This window comes from Trichomycterus rosablanca, chromosome 19, assembly GCF_030014385.1.
Source record: "Trichomycterus rosablanca isolate fTriRos1 chromosome 19, fTriRos1.hap1, whole genome shotgun sequence".
Classification (NCBI taxonomy): domain Eukaryota; kingdom Metazoa; phylum Chordata; class Actinopteri; order Siluriformes; family Trichomycteridae; genus Trichomycterus; species Trichomycterus rosablanca.
The window spans coordinates 6,142,727-6,168,300 of NC_086006.1; the positions used below are offsets into that span (position 1 = coordinate 6,142,727).

Below are 25,574 nucleotides of genomic sequence, written 5' to 3' on the forward strand. Positions count from 1 at the left end.
ATTCACACTAAGTGCTGCTTCACTGAGGAACTGAACACTATGGACTTACCGTGATCGCTTCTCTGCTGGACTGGACACGCAGGGTGAGTACACACACTGCTCTGGTAACATGTACTGATTTCACACATCATCACTGGTTGTGGTCAGTGCACTGGTTTGGGTCACTGAACTGGAACTAACAGCTTCACACATTTCTGCTTCACTGATTAGGTGATTCTGCAGTGGGAAAACATGCAGCTGTAACAGATGTGTTGGGTTGGGTGTGATAGGTTTGTCCATCATCACGGTCCTGCACAGTAAACTGGGCAAAATGTACTAAAAATACTCAATGCAGAAGTTAAGGTGTCTGTTTGTGGGAATCAGTCTAAATATTCCAAATATATTTAGCCTAGGACCTAATCAGACACGGTTGTTATTCGTTACACAAGATTAATCAGTTCACAAGTCTTGGAAAATTTAGTGTCTCCAATTCACCTCACTTGCACGTCTTTGGACTGTGGGAAGAAACCGGAGCTCCCGGAGGAAACACACTCAGACATGGGGAGAACATGCAAACTCCACACAGAAAGGACCCGGACCGCCCCGGGTGCTACTCACCGAGCCACCCCGTATATTTAAATGATTTCTTTAATGAACAGTTTTTGTGACATGATTGAAATAGACATAATTCTTTGCCATGACAAAAGCAAACTTGTTTTTTATTTGTAAAGGCTGGTTTGACACTGCCCAATAAAAAGTGCATGGAACAGATGTGTTTTTCCCATTTTGGAAAGGAAAACCAAACTGTAACTTTATGCTGAAACAAAATTTAATGTTGGCCAAATGTAGTTTCAAAAATATGCTGGATGTTACACTGTCTACAGTCAAGCAAGCTCTATATTGCCATGAGCTTTGGGACTGCTGACCAAAAAAACCCTTGCTTCTTATTTTTCTTTGCAAAGAAAATACAACACATTTTACAACATCATTTACTTAGCAGAATCTCTTATTGCTGTGCCCTAAAACATTCTATAAAGCATAAAAATTATGTTTTTCTCTGTGTGCTTCAATGTCCACTGATTTTAAAAAACTATGCCAGCAGGTATATTGGCTGGTTTAAATGACCTTTAGGTAGAAGTAAGTAAACAAATGTGTAAGTGTGTGTTGCAGTAGGTGTGTTCATATTTTTTTCAGGACCTTCTACTTCCTATTTCAGATATTTTCAGAACATTAACTCAAGCTATTGACCTGAATCTGTATCTCCTCAGAGACGTGTCAGTCAGGTGTGTGTACTGTATATGTCCAGCCATTAAAGTGTTGGGTTGTTTATACATTGACAGAATGCTAAGATATAAAGTTCTGTAGAAGTTCGGAGACCTTCAGTAATTTTGCTGAAAAGCACTTCTTATCTTCCACTGACTCCACATTGAAGCAAGGGGCCTACATTTTTTTTTACTTTGGACACATACTGGACAACAGCCAACTTTCTGGAATCATATCTATGCAGGGCTGTAGCTAGATGGATGAAAAGTGGTTTTAATTTCAGGCTACTACGTTAAAGGGTAACGCCTAGAACAATATCCATAATTTTTGGCTTTACCCCAACAGATGTAATAACCTAGAGTACAGTGGGTCCCAAATGTCAGGGGTCACTAGTAAACATTCTTCTATTTTGCCTTTTTCTTAAACTTAATACAGTTTTTGGATTACAGTAGTATTTGGTACTGGCCAAGATTTGCTTGAGAAAAACAATTTCAGGCATGTGGATTTATACTAATCAGAGCCTTGTTTAAGTGAATACATTTGCAGCTGTTGTTTACCTATTATAAATAAAACAAATTATTATGCTAATTATAAATTATTTGTAATGAAAAACATTGTATTAATGTTTTAATTGTATTAAGTTAAATGCAAGTAAAAATGCAAAAGAGGCATTTTCAGTGGTGGTTGTATATTTTTTGTCATTACTGTATGCTTTGTGTATTTATTATAACATACAGGGCCATTATGGTTAAAATTCTTTCAATTTCATTTTTCTGTTCCCTATTTGTCTCCCAATGCAGTCACATATCACATAGTGAATTTATGTGAAATAGGATGTAGATGAAGTAGATTAACTGTAGTAAAGGATGTAGTTGTAGATCAGGATGTAGTTGTAGATCAGGGTGGAGTTGAACAGGAAGGTAAATAAAGGTGAGAGAGTAAATCTTACACACGGATCTCTGCACGCTGTCATGTCTCAGGCTTCAGCACTTTATTACAGGAGCTTATTTAAATCAGAACTGTTCTAGTGGGAAGAACCGAGAGCGACAGGGTAAAAGAAACTATTTCTATTGTAGTTCTCATGTCGTGAGTATGTTTGCTCTTAACCTAGAAGACAAAAACACAATAATCTGGTTTTAGGTATACCAGTGAGGGTGAGGCGTTACAAGTGAACACACGCTGTGTTTGTTCACTCTTTGTGTATGTAGTTTTTGAGTCATTACTGACCCATATGTTAATCTTAATCTTGTCAAAAGGCTTGTTGGATTTTTGAGAAAAAAAGTAAGTAGTAAATTAAGAATGCAGGTAACATGGGGAACTTTCTGAGCTTTGTAACCTAAACTGCTTGCTATGAGACTCTAAACTTATACACCTTTGTTTTGTTTTGCAAAATATTTTAACACTATTTATTAAAATGTCTTACATTTTGCATAAGTAAATGCTCCTGTTGTAGCTTGCATTAAAATGAAAGCCATAAGAAGCAGTGTTACTGGAAATACAGGTTCTGGTAATAGCTTTACACTACCTGTTGTGCTTCTTTTCAATACAGATTTTGATTTGAAAAATTGGACGCTGAAGAATTGTGCTTTCTTTAATATGTTTAAAATGTTTTGTTTATTTTAGCCTTTAAACATGGCAACATACATACAATTATAAAATAATTTCATGTTTTCTTACTTCATTAGGCTCTGAATTGAAGTCTGCAGTTTAAACACACTTGTAAAGAAGGTGTACAGTAAACTGAATCAGTTTATTACCTGTAATGTTTTTGCTTTTTGTACAATGAACTAGGGCTGGGCGATTTTCACGATTAATTCGGTTAATTCGAGTGACTTTATATTTTAATTAAAATACCAACATGTCACGAGGACATGTGATAGTCACGTGACAGTCCGTGGGAACATGGGAATTGTAGTCCATATTGTTAGAAGCAGCTCTTAAGACCTCCATCCACCCCCCAATCACAAGAGGACAAAATCAAAGCTGAGCTGAGTGATTACTTGATGCCCCCCCCCCCCCACTTGATATAGCTAATTAAGATTTCTATTTTGTTTTAATTATTGTTAATTATTGTTATATCGTTATTGTTATAAAATTTGAGTTCCTTGAAAGGATAATTATAGGTGGTGCTGTTACTATTTTTGCACTTCTGCAGTCTTTTAAATTAAAATGTAAAAAAAAAACTTTTTCAATTTCATTATACGTACAACAACAAAAAAAATCGTAATCGAGAATCAGTAATAATTTTAAAATAATCGAGATTTTTTTTTTTTTTTTGCAAAATCGCCCAGCCCTACAATGAACAAAAGCCAATTTTTCAGGTACTTCTGTATTTAGAAGTCACCTAATAAATAGACAGAATGTTTAGTCAGTATATTGAAAGATCTATAAATGCATAAAAATAAATCTAACATGATGGGTGTTGCCATAGGGTAAAAAGATGTAGGCAGCAGTATGGGATTCAGTTGAGGTCAGTGTAAAACACTTTACTCTGGGGTGAGTAAAGGTTGGGGTGGTGAAGTGGTCAAATGTGCTATTCCACCAACGCTGAAATAGTAATCGACTGGCTAGGCGTCTGCACAGACACAATTGGTAGTGTCTGTCAGAAGGGATGGTCGAAGGAATTCCACCCCTCCAGACATAGCCAGTGTCTGTGTAGACACCCGGCCAGCATAACAGACCGTTTTGCTACTCGAGCACCAATAAAACAACAACTAATAAAACAATAGTGGGCATTAATTACAGCAGGTTCATTAGGTGGCAGAGCAGTTAATTGCTTTGCCCACTACTGTTGCGATCCAGTGATCAAATCCCCCGCTGTGTGTTTTGCCACACTGCGCCCAGTGTTTACAGGGAAACCGGACTCATTGCAACCCGGACTGGGGAAAAAAAGCGGTGGTAAAACGTAAAAATGAAATTAAATGAAAATGTTTTGGTAACACTTGTAATTAACTATAAATTATGACTGTGTAAAATGTACATAAAGCTCAGTGAAGTTTTATATTTTGATAGGGCACTGCATGCTTGTTGCTTATCAGTTAACAGTCGACTAATGAGAGACAGTTATCAGTTAAAAGAATTAATGAATTGATGCTTGGTATAGAGGAATATTAAAATAAACAAAGCTTTGTAGTTATGTTTAGCTATTTCTAATAGTTTTATTTATGTTGTACCTTTTTACATCCAAGATTGCTAATGGTAACAGTGAGCCCGGCAAAACACAGACAGACACACATCTGAGTTTTATAAGAGAAAGAAACATTTATTTGCCTCATCTGACCCAAGTTGCCTTTAGGTGAATCAAACATGTTTCAATAATAAATGTTATTTTTCCTTCAGTCTTGTGATTCATTTATCAGCCAGTTTCTTTCTTGCTTATGCTGTTTTTTTCTTTTGGTGTTGAAACTCAGCATGTGATCTGAGCAAAGGAAAACCAGAAGCATGTTATGCACATTCCTTCTTCTTTCAAAAATTGTGAAGACAATAGGAAAGCAAAAATGGCAAATAAGGCTCAGTTAACATGGTTAACTCTTTAATCACCTGCTTTAAAGCAACGTTTAGATTTATTCTTAATTATTTCTGCTCATTTATGCCAGGCATATTGACAGAAATGGAAAGTCACATGGCATGTTTTTCACTACACATTTATTTTATTAAGATCTAGTCTGGGAAGAAGCCAATGAAACTTGTTCCTTTTTACCAGCTTCAGAGACACTTGGCAGAAAAAAGTAACCACATTATGGTACAATGTGAACTGAGATTGATATTTTATCCTGCATTACGTAACTTCTAGAGAATTCACAAATACACAGAGCTCTCCCATACAAGACCATTGTTGTGAATTGTGAGTGAAAACTGTGGAAAAAACCCCACACAGCTCCAGTTTCCTTGTGCCTAATTGTTTAGTATTTGTAGTAATCTAGTCACACGAATGACGTAAAGTAGTTTAGCACTGCTAATCCTGCTGGATGAAACAGGCTTGCTGTATTGTTTACAGACTGAGTGTGAGTATGTTCTTCACTGCTGATATTTAACAGGAGTAAAGGCTGAAATTTCTTCCAGCAGGAAACTGTTATCAGAAGGTGAGTGGAGAGACCCCTGCAAATCCAATGTCCACCGAACAGGATTCTGGACCTGCTGCCGTCTCACACATGGTACGTAACACATCAGATCTCAGCACTAATAGCTTTTATTATCCACTGTGCATTTACATACAGAAGAATTAGTACAACATTAAATAAACTTCATAAGTGTAGATGCTTTTAGACAGGGGTAAAAATCTTTGAAGAAAGCACTGTTTACTTGGACCATGATGGGAGGAGAAAAATATCCCAACTGTGCTAGTGGTGGTCTACAGTAAAAAGGTATATGTGGAAAAAGGGGATATGCTCAGATAAGTCATCCTTCACCAGATATTTCACAGTTGATGATTACTTGTGTGGCCTTTCCCCAAGAGAACAAGGGTATAAAGGCTTGACCCGTACAGTATAAGGGTTCAGGAATATATATGGAAAACTGTGTTCTTTCCCTCCAGGTCCAGAGAGTAAAATGAACAGTTCAAGTCAGAGACATATATGTCATACTAAACTGCAGCTGTTCTTTTCTGTGACTGTGTGGAAGGTCGTAACATTAATGAATTTGAGCTGTTTTGTGCAATTATTGATTTTCTATAAATATGCTGGGTCAAAATGTTATAAGTTTAGTGGTGTAGATATTTCTAATGTATTTGAATGCCACACATTGGCAAAAACACCACCAAATTAAAAATCTAAGATTAGCAGTCAATGTAACTGAATAGCCGAGCTACAGATTGGAATGGGTGTTCTTATTTATTTAGCTGAATAGTGTTACAGTATTTATTTGTATCATCATGTCAAGATGCAACATGCAATTTTTTTGTAAATTTGTATTATTTGCGTGGCAGGATGTGCAGGGGTACAGACGAGTGTGCTGGAAGGTGTGGCTCGGTCATTTCGGAGCGCTGTGTACCTTGGGATTGCTGCTGGTTTTATTCAAGTGGCGACCACGGCTTGGAGTTCTGGCTCGCTGTTCCTCCTGCCCCATTCCTCTGGCAGATACCCTATTAATAAGGGTAGGTTTCCTAATGCTTTCTAAGTGCTGTCAGTTAATAACTCATTTAAATAAAATTAAAAGATCAGTTTCTGGGAAGTTTCCGGGTCGGCTTTTAACCCCCTCTGACACTGATCAGGATAAAGTGGCAACTAAAGAAAACGGAAGTGAATGAATGGAGACCAAATTGTAACTTGCTGTAATACTTTCTTTAATATATCTGATAGGATAGCCATGGACAGCAGCATGTCATAGATGTACATATAGAAGAGATTGAGGAGGGCAGGTAAGCAGTTCACACAAATCGTTTTTCTTTTATCAGTTAAATGTGATCCCCACTGGATCCCAGTTGACCAGATAATGACCAGAGATCTTGTAATTGCTATGTTGCTAATATGGCAGTGACACGGCAGTGTGTGTTGTTCTGGTATGAGTGTGCCAGGTGCTGCAGTGTTATGTACGGCCTCTTTATTAGGAACACATGCCCAGTAAGCTTTATGGCTTTGGCTTCATTCCTTTGGTAGGAGTGCTATCCTTGTTCAAAAATCCCAACAACACTGCTATACCCGATGCCATCATACCTGTACAAGACTGTTAAACATTACTACCATGATGGGTCATTGCAGTGTTCAGAGTTTTAAACTGGTAATGGGTTTACATATCTGTAATGTATTAGCTCTACTGAAAGCATGAAACAATGAAGTATAAACAGGAAATGTAAAAGGAACTGTCTAAAAGTGTCTGTGCTAAAGTTTTTCAAGAAGTGAGAGACTAACAATTCACAATCCTGTGTGCTCATTGCCAGTGGTGCTTTAATGACAATGCTGGGACATGCTGAGTGTGAATAGACATTTTTTTCTACATAACACCTGACGTGATACAGACAAAACTCTTCCTAACTATTATATTAAATCAGTTTAAATAGTTATGTGAATAATTCTTATATAATAAGAATAATAACACTTCATACACCATCCAGCTACAAATGTTCAACATGTTTTTAGTTATCAGGGTGCGTTAAGATCAGTGCTAGCTGTAGTAAGTAGGAAAGTGTTTAGATTAGTAATAAAAGTCAGTTGTACATGTGGCAATATGCATAGCATAATTCCATGAATATGAACCATTTGTAATATGTGTTTGGTATGTAGTCCCTGTGTCCACATAGGTTTTCTTTTAGCTCTCCAGTTTTATCCCACGACTTGCCTCAACACAAGTGACTGTAATACTTAGGAATAGTATGAGTAAACTTAATTGCCTTTCAAAGTAAGCGACTGAGTCATTTACTAAGTCTCCTACTTATGTGACTTACCTACTAAGTGAACTGGTGATGGACGGCCTGTCCACAGTGTATTCTGACTTGCACCCACATGGACAAAGTGCACAATAAAAATGTATGAATGATTGTTATGGTAGTCTGCATAGCCATTACTAGAGAACATGAATGCTAACTATGATTTTAACCTCTGTAGTTTAGACTGTATAGAGGGAGAGTTGGATGAAAGTGAGTCCCGTGATGATGTCCAACTACATCAAGACAAAGTAAGATGTAAACAAAGTTTAATTATATTTTATTATTATGTTTATAATTAAATGCTTGTTTAGGTAACAGTTTAAGAAGCGAAACACATTATCAATTCATGGCTTGTAATTGGTGAATAAAGCAACTATTGGCAACATTAGCGACTCTTTAGAGTTCTCTTTTTTTTAACCTCATGATGTAAATGTTATGAAGATGATCATGAGGTGCTGAGGTAAAATTTACTAGCTTACTATGTATAATTTAGCAATATTTGATAAGATGGACATTAAACAGTATTCTGCTGCTGTGTTTAACCAACATTTATTAGTCTACTCATTTAGTTTATTAAAATGATCATGAGTAATAAAATGTCATGTATTTTGACAGTTAAACTTAGTCTTGATGAACTTTTATGCTAAATCCATAAGGAAGGCAATTTTTATTAGTTTTTTTTTTTTTTTTTTTACACATTTTGGTGTGATTTGTTTTCTCCCCTGAACACGTTAAATTATAAATTAAATTGTACAAGTAAATCTGTTCTTACCTATTTTCACCAAGTCTGTCTTTTTCTCAGAAAACCTTTCTGCGATACTATGTGTTTGAAGGCCTGCGATATGTGTGGATGTCCAAAAAAGGGGCTTTTTGCAGAGTTAGGTAAGACCTGCCTGAAATGATTTGTTTGCTTTTTGTGGTGTGTATGAACACTATACGGTCAAAAGTATGATACTGCCCAAAAATCAAATACAAACCTCAGACACTGTTAAGGCTTTCCACTGGATCATGATTTCTACTACAGCAACTTTGTGGCTGCTGCTGTACATTTAAGCGAGTAGTGTTCTAAAGGTGAGAGTTTTAGAGTTCAATGTTACTGTGTTTTACATTATTTCAGCCAAAGCATGGCATGTAGCCTTTAGCTGGGATTCTTGTCCCAATGTATTACCGTATTACTGAATTGTTCAGTTTTTTAACCTTGACAAGTTGGTATTTCTTGCATTCCTTTGTGTTACTATGTGTCCACATACTCTTGGACTCTTGGATGCTCTGAGCATATAAAGATTGTGTGAATTGTTGTTTCTTTTCAGTATCCTCAATGAGGGTTGGACTTGTGCTGATTTACATCGTCAGAAGCAAGGCCTGAGTCAAATGGAACAAAGCTCAAGGTCTTAAATCACACAGCACTTACTAAATTGCTGTCTCACATTGGTACATCTTTTTCATATTGGTCTGACTTGCATTTAATCCCTCAGGAGACAGATCTTCGGAGACAATATCATTGATGTGCCTGTAAAGTCTTACTTGGCGCTGCTAATTGAAGAGGTATTTTTGTTGTTGTTCTTTTTTTTATACTAAAAACCTATGCCAACATACTTGAATATTTGGCTATATGATTTAAAATATATATAAATATTAAATTAGTTATTATTTTATAAACAGTATTTTGTATACTGTTGTTATTTAACACCAATATATTTGTACTGTAAATAAAACAAAAGCTCAGGTGACAATCAATTAAATGGTACCCAATTACCAAGGTAATTTTGGACCTGCTGGCTGATCTGTGGATCTTAAGAGACTCTAACTAGTTTGTGTGAAGTTAAACTATTAGACTAAATTAGAAGCAGAGCATCCTTAAGAAGTGCTACATCATTTTCTAACACAATTGCAATTAATCTAAGACAATGTCTAAAATTGCATTTTATTCTTTACTGTTTATTGACTGACTATAAATGTCTTAGGCTTTTAGAAATAGAGCTATTTGAAGCCCTATTTACGAAGCATAAACCAAATGCACATTTATTTTAATAGTTTTTTATTCTGATCCTGTTTGATTTTGATGTTGCAGGTCCTGAACCCCTTCTACATGTTTCAAGTGTTTAGTGTCATCCTATGGATGTGTGATAACTATTACTATTATGCTATGTGCATACTTCTTATATCCTTCATCTCCATCTTTGTGTCCCTGTATGAGATCAGGAAGGTAGGTGAACACACTCATATTTATAAATTAATAAATATAAATTATTAAATGATTTAATCTATTTGTGAATCTACAGCAAAGCAAAACTCTTCGCAGAATGGCTCAGCTGATAGTAAACGTCACAGTACGCAGATCCACTGGAGGTAAGGTTTGCTGCAGGATGCTGAGGATGTTACAGGTTTTATAGCCAGATTTCATCAGTAGTTGGAACAGATCCTGTTCGGACTAAAACTGTGAGCATGCTGGGGCTAGTTAGGTTTGCCCAGCTAAGCCTTATAGCTGAAGTGTTGACCAAAAACATGTTTAACCATTGACTTGTATTAAAAATCAGAAGCATTTTCAGAGGCAACAAATTTTATTTTTTGTTGACTTTTTTTTCCATTGAATAGCGCCGTACTGAACACTATGCTAAGTGGATATTAGTTACATTCAAAATTGGATTCCCAGTACCATTTATGCATGTTGTACATAATATCATTATCAGAATACTTATGCAAAAACCTGTTGAGTTTTGGCAATTTCTGATTTTACACGGATTTTTAGATTTAAACATGCTTGGTCAGTGTATATTTCTATCTGTGCATGTGTTCCGTGTTCTTTAGAGGAAGAGAGTATAAGTTCAGTGGAGCTGGTGCCTGGAGACTGTGTGGTGATTCCATCTGAAGGTTTGCTCATGCCGTGTGATGCTGCCCTGCTGGCCGGGGAGTGCATGGTCAACGAGAGCATGCTTACTGGTGAGAACACTGCATGTCCTGATTTCGAGATGTTCCTGGGTCATTAAAGCTGGGGCTTACGTAAACCCTGTTAAGTGCACTTTAATATGTGATTGTGTAGGGAACTCCATAAAAGTGCAAGAAAATCATATAATCTTGAAAGTAAGTGACAAGGTTTGAAAATGGAATGGATTGGGGTGCTTTTCACAACTATTAAATAGTTGTCTTTAACTAAAAGAGTAGCATATATGTTTACTTTCTTTTATTGTTAACAGTGAAACCAATAGCCAGTTTTACTAGCAAGCTAACTAATGCTTGGTTAACTATTGAGATGTCACCATGTCATGTAGCTTTTTCTGACTGGCTAATTTAATTTAGTTTGAGCCCTTCTGGGGTGAAACTTAAAATACTGTTGTATTATAATCTTAAACAAGTCATAATTGGTATCACTTGCATTTTTAGCAGGTTTTTGATTTGTGTGTATGACATCCAGTTGTCTATTAGCACACTGATGTGTAGTTGTCGTGTCACATTTTTCTGTGCCCCCTCACACCTTCACTTTCACTCTTGACTGTCAGGTGAAAGTGTACCTGTGATGAAGATGCCATTGCCTGTCAGTGATGTGAAGTTTAGCTTCGATTCTCAGCGCAGACACACACTGTTCTGTGGTACTCAGATCATCCAGTCGAAAGGGGGGGTGATAGCTGTTGTCACAAGCACAGGTAATGCAGAAAATCTCTGGGCATCGTTACTGCTTGTGATTATTATTTTGAGATAACTGTTTTCATACTGCATGTACCCTGTAAATACTAATATCCATAACTCGCTGTATGATGCTGTACACAGAGTGAAGGACACTCAGACACTGCTTTAACCAGGAGGCTAAAGCGAACATGTTTTAGCACACCATTTAGTAAATGTGCAGCCCTGATACAGCAAGCATTATTAAGGGCAGAGTGTTTCAAGCTTTAAAATGGCATTCACTATGATATATGCTTATACTTATGTTATTTTTTTAATGTTTTTCTTTTTCTTTTTTTTTTACCTGCCGGGCTTGCACCTAGTCACTGGGCAGTGCACAGTACATGATTGTTCACAGAGAATTTCAAACATCCTGGAAAAATCCTGGAGGCTCAGTGACTATCAGGTTCCTAAGCGGTGTACATTACATAAACGCTCGTCACAGACACATGCCAAGTCTAGTCTCAGATCATGTAAAAACACTGGTACCCACAAAGGCTGAAAATTCTGTATTGTATATCAGATATTACTCTTAACTGGAAACAAATGATGACTTTTAAAAAATTAATTAATTAATCGTTCAGTAGGTTTATTTATGTGGCAAATTCATTCTTAGTTTTTCAAATCTAAACTGGATTTATTTTTTAGGGTTTTTCACTGCTAAAGGTGATCTCGTCAGTTCCATTCTCTACCCACAACCAATCAACTTTCGTTTCTATAAGGATGCTATGAAATTCCTACTTGTCTTAGGAGTCCTGGGTAAAGTCATAACTATTACTTTGTGTCTGTCATGTGTACACATCTTAATCTTGCTGCACATTCACTAATACTCATTAAATTTTGTTATATTGCAGCATCAATTGGGACAATTTACAGCGCAGTGGTGCTTTTAAGGAGCAATGTAAGTAAAAGTAAATTTGAAAACTAAACTTACCTGCACTGAAGGTTCACACTTAAAAATGCTTTATTCTTTGGTTCTTACATAACATAATAAGGCATATGCTATCCCCATCAATGCATGATGTTTAGATATGAATTTAATATCTCATATATATCTCAAACATATAATTAATATATGCTTTTATAATCAGCAGCTTGAACTGGTGTAACTTGGTGGTTTTGCAAACCTAAGCTAGTTTGTAGCTTTTTCTTAACAAAACTGACCTACATATAATTATAATAGTTATTGATAATATTGTTTTTGTTGTGATACTATATTATATTTATTATTAGTCATTTATTTTTATATTTTAGTTTAATAAATGTAGTTTATTACAGTAGATGTTAATAGACCTTATTTATTATACTGTGTCATCAGAGTACCTTGGTAGAGGTAATTATACGGGCTCTAGATATTGTGACCATTGTGGTGCCACCTGCTCTGCCCGCTGCACTGACAACGGGCACTCTTTATGCCCAACGACGCCTTAAGAACCATGGAGTGTTTTGTATAAGCCCGCCTCGCATCAATGTCTGTGGAAAGATCTCTCTCTTCTGCTTTGACAAGGTAACAGACTGGGGTTGTATAAATAGGTAAAATGTTTATGAACACAGCATTACATTTTAGATCTGATTTAAGGGTGTAGACGCAACCATGAGTTTTTAGGATAGGCTCTGGATTAACATTAAACCTGACTAGGATTAAGTGGCTTATAAAAACAAAAGTATAAATTAAATGTGTTGGCTTTTGGCTCTGCTCTCAGCACTTTGTATCAATATTGCACTGCAAGCTGTTTGGTCGAGGCCAAGTGTTCTGCAGAAATACAGCTCTCTACATTGCTGTCATGGCACCCAGTCAGGGCACAAGCAGACCAAAACTGATGTACATTCTACTTTCCTAAACTGGTATGGGTTTCTGAACAATTAGATTGCATACAAATGGTTTTATGTAAGGAACTGACCTGGCTGTAGTTAATCTGCTGAAAGTGTTTTTGGGTAGATCAGATTTTCTTCAGGTCTTTAATATTGAACCACTAAAATTCAGTGTGAAAAGATATTCCTCATGTTCCCTGTACATCTCTGTATAAATTCTGCACTGCTGACTAAAAATGTTGCCTAAAAATTATACTTCATTGGTCAGGTTTTTGTTCTGTTTCTCTCTCAGACAGGCACCCTGACTGAAGAGGGTTTGGATGTGTGGGGGGTGAAAGAGGTCAGCACAGATAGGGAAGGATTTGATGAGTTGGTACCAGACCCACATCTTCTGCCGCCTGGTCCTATGCTGTATGCTCTGGCGTCCTGCCACTCTGTTGGTTTGCTGGGAGGGCAGCTCATTGGAGACCCACTGGAACTGAAGATGATAGAGTCCACTGGCTGGGTGGGTGACTGTTTCTGTTTCAGTTCCTATTTTGCCCTCAAGCTTCTTTATATATCACTTGTGCAAATATTAATCTGTATTGCACCTTTTCCTAAGCATATAGATTCAGTCTACTTTTTTTTTAATAGGATTAAGCAGTATTTACATTAGAAGGTAACTGAGAGGCGACTAGTTATATTATTTTTGCTAAGCCCAACTTCATTCTCTTTTTCTGATATCATAAAGTATTTCATGACAATGTGACAAGAAATTAAATTGCAAATAAACCAAAAGTTTCTAAACTACATGCAAATTGGTTGTGACAGAATAAAGTGACAGCCAGAATGTTTGTGTCTAGATCCTTGGACCAGTAGTATGATTTTTATTTTATTTGGATTGTCATATTTTATTAGTCTTACAGCAAAACCTTTTTTAGCATTGGTGAATGTAAACACCAAATTATTACTGTTTTTTAGCCAAAGGCAACGTTTATGATATGTGCAGTTTACTTACAATTGTTAGCATCACGCATAGGTCTCGTATGATTTATAAGCTGCTGAGATATAGGTGACGCTGTATAGTCAACAACGCTCTGCCTTGCTTTGAGTGAAATACTTTTTTGTTGCTTGACTGAGTCTCCCATGTTCCAGCAAGTTTCTGATTCATGGCAGGCATCTGACCATCTAAACTAATTTATTTTGACCATAAGGGAACTGTTTCTCCTGACTTCTTGGCAAAAAGGTCACTTTCACATCCTTTTTAATAGGTATTGCCAAACTAGCCCCATTTATTTGGGAACAGAAAAGTCACCAATTGTGGGTAAAGCTGTAGGTCAAATTTCTGCACCATCCAGTGAATCATTTAAGTAGCTGTGTTTATTATAGACCACAGATTTTTTAGCAGAAGTTTATTGGACTACCAGTCATCTGGTTTACCAGTAATTCAGTCACAAAAAAAAAACTGTTGCAGAAATTATTTCAATCACATGACTGCCATTATCAGTGACAAATCAAAACGCTTACAAGTGTGAAGTATCACTAATATTTTGGCTACTACAGTTTCTTGAAAATAAGATTAAAAAATTCCTCATTGGCTGTACTGGTTTACATAACCATTTTCTAACCTCTCTAACTACAAGTGAAGTCTTATTATTTTATTCTTTCAGTAAAAGCAGCCTTTTAGAAGAGAATGTGTGTTGATGAGTATTATTGATGATGGTAGGAACTGAAAGAACCCACTGATGAAACAGACAGGAGTGCTGAGTTTGGAAATCATCGGATCCTTGCAGTGATGAGGCCACCTGGGGCTGAGGACCAACCAGAAGGCGTGGTGAGTACCACAATCAAGATCGCACTGACAGCTAAGAAGTGGCCCTAAGTAATGAATCAACAGTTTCAAATTAGCCTGACGGTCAATTTTGTTCTTGAAGCTGGATGACTAATATGATTTTTTTAAAGACTATTTAAAATGTTACTTGTGTATGTTAGTTTTTTATTCTTATTTCTATATATAGCCATATAGATGCTATAGCTGTTCACATCCACATGCACCAACAGGAAGGCTACTATGGGTTCTGTGTACCGTGTGCAAATAATTTTTATTCTAGTAACGTTTTACAACACACAACAAAAATGTAAACATGACATGATTTCTATTCAACCTATTTTTTCTGTTCCTAGTGCATCAGTCAGTCAGTGGCAATTGTTCGGCGTTTCCCATTCTCTTCGTCTCTACAGAGGATGAGTGTGGTGGTGGTGGACTCAGGAGGGAACTCCACATACTGCTTCCTCAAAGGGGCACCAGAGATGGTGGCCAGCCACTGTGTGACAGAAAGCGGTAAGAACTTTAATGCCTGACAATGCTCACACACACACATACACACACACACACACACACACACACATTTCCTGGCTTTTAACTTCTCAGTTCTGTAAGAAGTGCAAAAAGGCTTTGATAATTGTTTATTAGTAAGTAAATATTTGTTTCTTGTTTCTGTTTTGTACTTGGCAGTTCCTGCTCAGTTTTCCACTACGCTTCGAGAGTTTGCTAGTGAAGGCTTCAGGGTCATAGCACTTGCATACAAGAAGCTGGATGCACCAACAGACCTAAACACTATTGAAAGGTCAGTTTGCTGCTTTATTTGATGCCTTTTTGTTACTTTTGTTTATTCAGAAGATTTGCTTTTAGTTCTAACAGCTTTAATTCTGAGCTGTTGTTGCTTCTAGATTATCCCTCTTTCCTTGCCTGATCTTGCAAATTAAAACCCAGCATTAATGGTGTTTGCCTTTATTAATTGTCAAAACAACTTCAATCAGTCTCAAAAACTGTACAATGGTGTTGATGAATGCATCACGATCATTGTTGGCTTCTAATAGTTTTTCATTTCAAAACTCCTGGTACTTCATAGAGTCTGTGACACTATAGTGTGTTCTGAAACCTATGAACTTTTGAACTGTAGGGATCAAATATTTTTTTTATTTTCCCTCTACTAATATTTTCTGCAATTGTTAAACCTGATCCTTTAACTAAACTGTTGTCTTAACTTGTGCTCCTCTCCCGGAGAGTTCATTACAGTTTCTGTTTTAAACTTGTAAGTTATTTTTATAGCAGTTGCCTAATTTTTGACGGTACGCACACTTTTTTACCTCATGTTTGTAGGGTAGAAGTGGAGAAGGGCTTGCAGTTCCTGGGCCTGTTGGTGATGAAGAACCAGGTGAAGCCTGAGAGTGCAGGAGTAATCAGTACTCTCAGACAAGCTCAAATCCGACCTGTTATGGTCACTGGTACGAAAAAACCCCACAATCTTAGTTTAAGTTTAGTCTTACTTACTATTTACAGTCTGTTCTTATTATTAAATTAATGTTGTATTTGTTGGTATGTAATAGTTTTAGTTTTTAAACAAATCTATTTTGTGTGTCATCAGCATTTTGAAAGTAGTTTTCCCACACAAAGCATGATGTGTCCTCTGACCTTCTGCTTACACTGTATCTTTTTTGTTTTGTTTTGTTTCACTTCCCTTTCCATTAGGTGATAATATTCTTACAGCTCTGAATGTAGCGCGGACATGTGGGATGGTATCATCACATGAGCAAGTGATTTTCGTTCACGCATCGCCCCCCTTTGCCAACTCGATGGCATCATTGCGGTTTCACCTAGGTGATGGTGGCACTGCTGTCGTCAGCACACTAGTGACCATGCCTATGCTGGAACAGGTTCATACATTTTATTCTTTTTTATACATACTGAATGCATTCAGGCAACTTTTTACAGTCACATACCCTGTTAGGAATAAATATACCCTTATTTGGGCTGTGTGGTTAAAATTTAATTCAGATTGTTACATTTTCAAAGCATACTAAACCACCAAATGCCTTTTGATTTTAAGTCGCTGGCTCTTCTATTCTTCTATTCAAATTTTTTAATGTCTTTTAGGGCCTTTACCAGAACAGTCTCAAGTATCATTTGGCTATAAATGGAAAGTCATTTGCAGCACTGTGTGATTATTTTCCAGAGCATCTACCTAAGGTAAACTACTAGATTACATGTGCATTTGTTATATTGATTCTTTTATTCTTATATCTGTAAACCTTTCTGTGTTTGACTGCAGGGACTATGTTTTTGTTACTAGTGCCAGGGCATGGGTATATGCTGCCCTCAAATTAAAGTATTTTTTATGGATGTCCATGATTTTACTTGACTACACTAAACCAAATTCTGCAGGTGTTTCAGCAGTATGGCTGTGTAATCTAAGAGTGTGAGTGCTAGACTGGCCTACCTGCAGTCCACATCTGTTTCAATGCAAACAAGTGATGCAGTATGAAGTGCAAACTACGACCATGTATGGTTGTTTGTAATACAGTTTAAGATGTAGTATAATTTTCTGTTCCTACTGTTTGTGTGTGTGTGTACATGCTTTAGATTTTGATGAGAGGCACAGTTTATGCCCGGATGTCTCCTGATCAGAAAACTCAGCTGGTCAAAGCACTACAGAATCTAAAGTAAGAAAAACAAAGAAAAAAAATTAACACCACTGTTTCTATAAGTATTGACTCTCTGGATGAGTTATTGCTGAATGTCGACTTAGTCAATTTAGATTGATTTAGATTGCTTTAGTACATTAACCAAGCAATATTAAAACTGCTAAATTTCAAGTGGCCCTGAACAGAGGGATCTTATTCAGGGGTTCCATGACCATGAAAGTGTGTGAACCACTGCTGTACACATTTAACATCAGAAACCTTCATTGTTTCATATTTCTCATTATTTAGAACACAAACCAGTACAGTAGTAAAATGTTAATTGCTGAACACATTCTCTTTGCTTCCTTTTCTCTGTAGTTACCGAGTAGGGATGTGTGGGGACGGAGCGAACGACTGTGGAGCTCTGAGAGCTGCTGATGTTGGGGTGTCTCTGTCTGAGGCTGAAGCTTCTGTTGCCTCTCCTTTTACCTCCAAATCTGACAACATCAGCTGTGTGCCTTTGCTTATCAGGTAAACCAGAGGGGGTTTCTCCTGCCAAATTATGCAAAAATATTTCTAATATTTTTAGATGCTTTATCCAAAGCAAATAAGCCTTGCTTATGGGCCAAACACTGGCAACTAGATGGTGGTGAGGCTTGAACCAGCAAACTTGTGATCAACAGTAACCACCTTAACCACAGAACTACCACTGCCTATTTTTATTTTCGTTTTATTATCGGTCATTTGATGTCTTATGTCTTATGATTGGTCATATGATAAATGTCTGACCTGTCTTATGTCCATCAGAGAGGGAAGATGTTCACTGGTGACGTCCTTCAGTCTTTTCAAGTATATGGCGTTATATAGTCTGATCCAGTTTGCCACTGTACTCATCCTCTACACGGTAAGTATTTACAGTCAAAGGACAGTATTAAGCCAATGTTTTTATTTAATTTACCTCCACATATAATGTGTATTGTGTCAGCATTTATAAAAATTGGTTGGTTGGAAATGAAAAATATATATATAAAAAAAACCTAAAAATACATTTTGAATGTCCTCAAATGTGGTAACTTTGTTCACATGCAGCTTTTACATTTATCTTTTGTTTTAGATAAAAACAAACTTGGGTGATTGGCAGTTCCTCTTCTTTGACTTGGTCCTGGTTACACTGTTAGCTATAGTGATGGGTCGAGGCGGCCCCAGTGAAGATCTTTACCCCCAGCGCCCCCCTGCCAGCCTTCTCACTGTGCCCGTTTTCTCGGCTTTACTCACTCACACACTGATGCTGATCCTCGGCCAGGTTGCTGCTTTGCTCATCACCGTTTCACAAGACTGGTGAGTCTGAGAAAGCACCTGTTAATTAAACTTCAAGATTTGGTTAGTAATGCATTATTTTTGATCTTGTGTTGGTCTTGTTTAGGTACATCCCTCTCAATTCCACTTATTCTGGGTCAGCAAATCTGCCTAACATGGAGGACACGAGTGTGTTTCTCCTGTCAGGGTTCCAGTACATTATTATGTCTATAATAGTGACGAAAGGTTATCCCTACAAGAAACCTCTCTACCATAATGGTGAGATTTATATCCAGCATTATGGAATCTGACTGCATGTTAAACTGTGGATTTGTGTGAAAAGTGATATACACACTTGTACACAATTTCTAGCTACTTATTTGTTTCTTTATTTTTTTATTTCCCCCTTATAGTTTTGTTTCTGTTGGCGATCCTGGTCCTGATATCATTAATGCTTTGGCTGGTTTTGGTTCCCAAGACTATCCTACACAGACTGCTGCAGATTTATGACATCACTGACATGAACTACAACCTGCTGATTGTAGCTCTTGCTGCTCTCAATTTTTTTGTCTGCTACTTACTGGAGGTAAATATGACACTCAACCAGTCAGATACCAGAGATTGTGTTTACATGTCCAGAGAGATATTCCTGATGAACGCAGGAAGTCAAGTTTGACAATAATCCAGTTATCAGGTTTGGATACACTACAACAGAAACTGGGAAACTTCTGGGTGTTTTAAGCCAGTCAGTAATCTGATTTCTTAGATTGGTAGGATGACAACCTGTGGTGAAATTGTTGGTTTACTTTCCAGTAGTAAAGTTTTATTTAAATGACATTTGGATTACCAACTTGATTGTGTTTGGAAAATACCTGCAACACAGGTGAGAGGCAAAACAGTTAAGTTGCAGGTGAATTGGTAACAGCTGAGGGTATCATGATTGGGTATAAAAGGAGGATCTACCATTGGCTCTGACTTTGTGCCAAACTTGAGAGAATAATCAAAAAGAATGGTTCAACTTAAGATTGCAGTAGTTTAGGCGTTCATGAAACGTTATTGTTTCATAAATCTAAGGACAGATTGAATCATATTGAGGCGCTACAAAGCCACGACAAGCTTGCTAGTCGCCATGCCTTATTTTTCTCACATCATCATGTAAGATTTAAGGTTAAATTGTACAGTTGCTATTCTTTGCTGAATACGTCGTCTAAACATCTCTCACTGGCAAAGCTTTGAAGAAAATCAGTGAAAGTTCAATCAGATTGAACAGTTAAGTTGCAGGTGAACTGGTAACAGGCGAGGGTATCAAGATTGGGTATAAAAGAAGGATCCACCAAAGGCTCTGTCTTTGTGCCATTTAAAAAGAATGGTTCAACTTAAGATTGTAACAGTTTAGGTGTTCCTCCACCTACCCTACATAATACTGTAAAAATATTCAGTAAATCTGGAAAAAAAACTCCTTGTAGGTCCAAACTTTCAAAATCACAGATTATTGTTAATGTTCCAACTTTTTATACAGAAATGGGTTGTATTGTTATTTTTTTTAACTAAACAAGTAACAAATTGGTGTTGAGTGACTAATCTGGAATGGTGTTGAGGACTGCATGAACCCAAACATGTCTGTCTTGAAACAGCTAATGACTAAAAAAGTGCAGGCCTTTAAATAACTCACTAAGTGTTTTTTCATTGTTATATATATACTGTGTATATATATATATATATATATAAATATATACTGTATATATACTGTATATATACTGTAAATATTCTGTTTAAATGTTAGCATGCATGTAAACACACTTGTTGAACTAATTACTTACTCTGTAGTATAATTTTGGTGATCGAGTTGACCCTAATGTGATGTTTTTGGTTTTATAGGTTGTTATTGACAGATTCGCCTTGAGCTGTCTTCATGCCCTTCGTGGTAATCGGGAGTCAAAAAAGCAGTACAAGCGCTTAGATGCACAACTGGCAGAGACCACCTCCTGGCCGCCCCTCGATCAGCAGCTCTACCCACCACAGTGTTCTGTTATCGGAGTTAGCTAGCATTGGCCTCCTCTAAACACCTTTATTTTTAACGGCTAAGAGGGCCACTAATGTTCCTCCTAATGCTCAATACGGTGAGGGTCAGGTTCACCCGGACCAGTGTCCCACAGATATTTATTTAACGTGTATTTATTTAACGTGAATCAAGTGGGTTACAAAAGGAGGTAGTTGTAGTTTATGGCTGACATGATGAACCCTATGCAGAGGGCTGTGGGGTTGTTTCATACTGACTTATGAAGAGGGTTTTACTATGAAGGGCCATGACAACCCATGAAAACCCAAACCCAGTTCAGTTTCAGGGAAATGATCATTATAAAGGAAAATAATGAGAACAGACCAATGGACCAAATGTTTTTGAAATGCTGTCCTCAGCTGTCAAAATCTATGTTACATATGCAGTATGTAGGTGTTTATTCTAAATATATACCTCATTGAAAAAATAGCTTTACTTTTTTTTTATTAATATTAAAAAATATTTACAATTTGCCTTTTTATTTGCATTTTCTCAACACTGCTTACAACACATCAATGTGCAAACTGTATAAAAATCAATAAGGCTACATCCTGTCAGTCTCCTGTAGCTGTACAGAACTGAGTGTGTAAACTAAAGTGTAATCATTCCATTTATTAGAATCTGTTTTAAGGTGGAAGTAGACCCATATGTACATGGGAAAAACGTCACATGGACAGTAACCAGAGCTCAGGATTGAATGTAAGACCCTGGGGCTGTGTACCACCAACAGCAACAAAGAATAGTTACAAAGAATAGTTTAAAAATATTTCAAATTGTAAGAGCCTTGGGTCAAGTATTAATATGTTTAATAGATTATAAAGGTATATATACTGTATATATATAGTACATTTTAATAATAAGGTATTTGTTTTAGACGTTGTCAGACCAAATTTAGTCCTAAACACTTCAGAATGGTCAGCAGCCTATAATAATGTGCAGGTTAATAATAATAATATAATGTACCAATATGAACCACTGCTTTTAATATGAGAACTCAGTACTACATAAAAACATGCACTACCTATTATATCTGGTAAAACACGATGTGTGAATTCATGACTCTCATAAGGAACAAAAGTGGTTTTAATTAAATCATTTTAATGTGATTAAAGCACTTTATTCGTAATCATTTCTGCAAAAGTCATAGCTTTAACATTTCTAAACATATAAAAGTAAAGCTTTAAAGTTGTATTACTTTCAAAAAGTCTTTATTAAATGGGCATTTTGTAAAGTATTTACACAGTTTGTCAAAAATCTTTTTTTAAACTTAACAATATAAACAGAGCTTTGTGAAGATTAAAGGGTATATTCCCATGGCATCTGGGAATTTATGAACATTTTATGTACTACACAGCGACCTGTTTCACATCAGATGCAGGTGAGGATTGATTTTGCCCAGTGCAACATTCAAGCGGTACATTTTAAAATGAAAGACTACTAGAAAACTTTTTCTATAGAATGTGATAACCTGTTCAGACACTACATGGACATGCTAGCTTTGGCTTGGTTAGTGTAAATTGTGGCTGGTCTCTGACCACATTTAATGAGTAAGTGTTGGACATATTGGTGGCTTAAATGCTGAGGACAATGAGATTTTGCATAACATCTGATTTTTATCACCTGTCAAGCAGATTCCACTAACAGTTGACATGATGACATGAAAAAAACCTTTTGCTGCATTTAACACATTGCAAAAGATAAAAATTAAATGTACCTTTAATTTAGGCAAATAACACGGTCGCCGAGCCATCCTGAACATCCTCCAGTCACACCAACCACTTGCATAAATAACCTCACCACATCCATAAATCTCACTGTCGATTATTTTTATTTTAAAACTTAACATATGATGGAATTAGACCAAACGTATGCACACTGGCTAATTGACATTTTTACAGCACTTGAGTTAAGTTGTTAAACAGCAACTGTTCACCATTAGTGCTGCTGTGAGTAGATTACTGTGTACTACCTCTCAAGCTGATCCTGGTATCACACCCTTAAAGCTAACAGCAATACTAGTCCAGGACAGACATCCTGACATGAATGTCAGTCTAAATAAACAGCAAATTTAATAGTGGGAAACATTAAAACAATTTGTATTCCATGTTCAATGTTTCGAATAACAATGTGCTATGGTTTTATAACTTAAATAAACAAAAATCCTAAAAGCTAAACATTCATCCTGGTCAAGGTTGTTGTGGGGTCTGTATTAACTGGAATCGATGGGCACACAGCAGGAATGTCGCGTGACCCTACTCTACCGCTACTCTACCACAGGGCATGACCTACCAACACAAAATTGAGTTCCTCAAGAAAACTCGGTGCATACAGTAATCCATCCCATGTTGCAATGTGGGGATGTTAGTAGCTACACCATTTTGGCACCAATAAATCAGTTTGAATCAGTTGGAACTATTTTAAGGTGTAAATCACTGCGGTAACATAATTATATATAATATATAAAAAGCCAGTTCCATCTTTAAATTTAGCACTTAGATTATGTGGTCACTGTTTTTTTTTTCTCAATTTAAAAAAGAGTACCATTTTGCCTGTTCAATAACAATACTGTTGCAACCAATAAGCAGTATGAACAAGCTTGTGTATTTCACGTGTTGCTTTATTCTACAAAAATATAATATACTAAAAAAACGTATAAAAATCTAGCCTTTGGTCAGTCTGGCTGTAAATAAAATTAATGACCAGTGCAAACTGTAGTGTTAATGTGAAAAATCAGTACTGCCAGCCAAATTAGATTCCATACAGGTCCAGCAAGTTAAACAAGTATTGACCCCAATATTGATACATGATATCAGACCAGAGCGTCCTTTTAAAAGATTTCTATTTTGTGTTTGATAATTATAAAATTTCAGTTTACTGTGTTCACTGAAGTATTCATTTTATTCATTCTAGTACTTATATCTGGTTAGATTTCTACATTAACTAATAGCACTTCAGGCACTGGGTTCAACTACACTACCTTTGTTTACTTAAACCTAATTAATTACATTTTCCAAGCAACTAAACCAAGCAAAAACATTGAAGGCTGTCAGACTGTTAATAATAGTAATACTAAATAGGAGAACTGGTTGCACACTGGATGAGAGATCACATCTATAGCTTTTATAAAGACACACATTGACTTTTAAAGGCTGAATTGAAGCAGCACAATTGCAGCATTCAATGTGAAACAGGTAAGAAAGCAAAGACATGCAGTCTGGCATTGTGGATTTCTGTCAACATTGTGAAGCAAGAGCCAGAGACGCAACACTTATGCCTCCAGTTTAAGGTGACAACTCACAGATGATCTTATCTGCATTCGCCAAAAGCTATTGCACCACCACTTAATTAAAAACAAATGGATATTTTATTGTCTTATGATTTCCTCAGCAACCTGAGTTCCTACTTCAGCCATGAAAAATGTCAACAGCAGATAAAAAGAGATAAGAGATTCCAGAGGACCCAGTGATATTCTCTTTCTCTTGCATGTCTCCTTTACTTTCCAGCACCACAAGCATTTAAAGGAGTCATACATGTGATTTTAAATGACACAGAAGTTATATTCCCACTCTTACAGTTCAAATAAAACAACTTGATTGAGTGTGTACTAAATCATGATTCCCTCTGTAAAAACCAGGACAGTCAAAGGAAGACCCACGATTAAAAAAATAACTGTAAACAACAAAACTTAAAAGGCTTGTTTAAACAGAACCCTCACCATTCACTTCCCAATTAAAAATGGATGGCATTTAGCAGACTGGGCCATAAATAGCCAAAGTTAAAATAAAATAAACCAAAAAGACAAATACAAAAGCTTGGGAAGAGCAGTATGCAAAAAAAAGATAAAAAAAACAAGAAACAAAAATATCCTCAATATTATTGCTAAAAGCTGGTGACCTTTGCCATTTTCTTTACATTTCTATCACTGACTCTCATTTCATCGTAACTAGCATCGTTCTCTGCTCCAGTCGTCTTCAAGTCACGAGAGGGTCACAACTGCTCTTCAGATATCTTGAAACCATGAGCTGTCTATTGGCAGACAGGTCACCAGTCACAGTAAGGAGTAATAAGGGAAACCGTTTGCAGTTTGTTTAGGGGAGCACAGTGAGCAGTGTCTTCAAGTCCTCATCACAGTGTAAAGGGGCAAAAAAAAGCCCCCTCTGCTCATCCCCTTTTAAACTCTGCAGTGATTCAGGAGCCCTGATGAGCAAACAAGGTTTTCATTTCATAAATATCCCTTATTTTAAATATTGATTAAAAAATAGCAATTTGAACTTTATATTGGGAGCTGGACAAAAAGGCGCACTCTTCCCAGGCCTTCATTATTACTATCTGCGCTGGCGAAAGCCTTGTGTACCATCAGGACCTGCTGGCTGCCGAACAACATGGTCGTTAGATCTCATATCTTCTGACGGAGTATGGCTACCTGCACGTGGTGACCTGAATATAAAAAAATGAATGTGAGAATTAAATATTTACACTTTAAACTGTATTTACAATTGGCAAATTTAACATTCTTTTAATGATATTTACTCAAGCCCTGATTTACTGAGAACTTGCATGTGTAGAAAGTGATAACCAAAAGAAAAACGTGTTTAAGCTGATTTAATATTTATTTAATAGGATTGTAACATCATGTTTTACACACTTTGTTTACATTTATGACATGACAGGTAGTTACTGGTAATACAAGATTCATCAGTT

General features: G+C 36.6%; 2 protein-coding genes across 4 annotated transcripts in view; one reads left to right on the forward strand and one right to left on the reverse strand.

Annotated features, from left to right (window-relative positions):
• atp13a2 (ATPase cation transporting 13A2) lies at nt 1-21,344 on the forward strand. 2 transcript variants are annotated; one of them, XM_063014952.1, is made up of 29 exons: nt 1-83; nt 5,308-5,396; nt 6,167-6,334; nt 6,540-6,598; nt 7,782-7,851; nt 8,406-8,485; nt 8,914-8,991; nt 9,079-9,148; nt 9,675-9,809; nt 9,886-9,952; nt 10,412-10,543; nt 11,101-11,244; nt 11,912-12,022; nt 12,118-12,164; nt 12,582-12,770; nt 13,368-13,580; nt 14,781-14,888; nt 15,239-15,395; nt 15,570-15,681; nt 16,218-16,342; nt 16,587-16,771; nt 16,992-17,084; nt 17,478-17,557; nt 17,897-18,049; nt 18,326-18,422; nt 18,633-18,856; nt 18,942-19,093; nt 19,228-19,400; nt 20,693-21,344. In XM_063014952.1, exons 2-29 carry the CDS (start codon nt 5,352-5,354, stop codon nt 20,858-20,860), a joined length of 3,435 nt encoding a protein of 1,144 aa, XP_062871022.1. In that variant the 5' UTR covers nt 1-83; nt 5,308-5,351; the 3' UTR covers nt 20,861-21,344. The 2 variants fall into 2 exon arrangements, 1 of the variants encoding a protein (XP_062871022.1); XR_010015342.1 differs by lacking the exon at nt 18,942-19,093 and having other exon boundaries at nt 20,693-20,780.
• The window catches only part of szrd1 (SUZ RNA binding domain containing 1), a 10,908-nt gene continuing 2,805 nt past the window's right edge, over nt 17,472-25,574 (reverse strand). Inside the window, exons 4-5 of one of the 2 annotated variants that reach the window (XM_063014954.1) lie at nt 25,228-25,310; nt 17,472-17,552 (exon numbers count right to left, since the gene is read on the reverse strand). In XM_063014954.1, coding sequence (XP_062871024.1) covers nt 17,536-17,552; nt 25,228-25,310 — 100 coding nt within the window. In that variant the 3' untranslated portion in view covers nt 17,472-17,535. Of the gene's footprint in view, nt 17,553-21,968; nt 25,311-25,574 lie in introns of those variants that run through there. The other variant, XM_063014953.1, reaches the window with a different exon arrangement.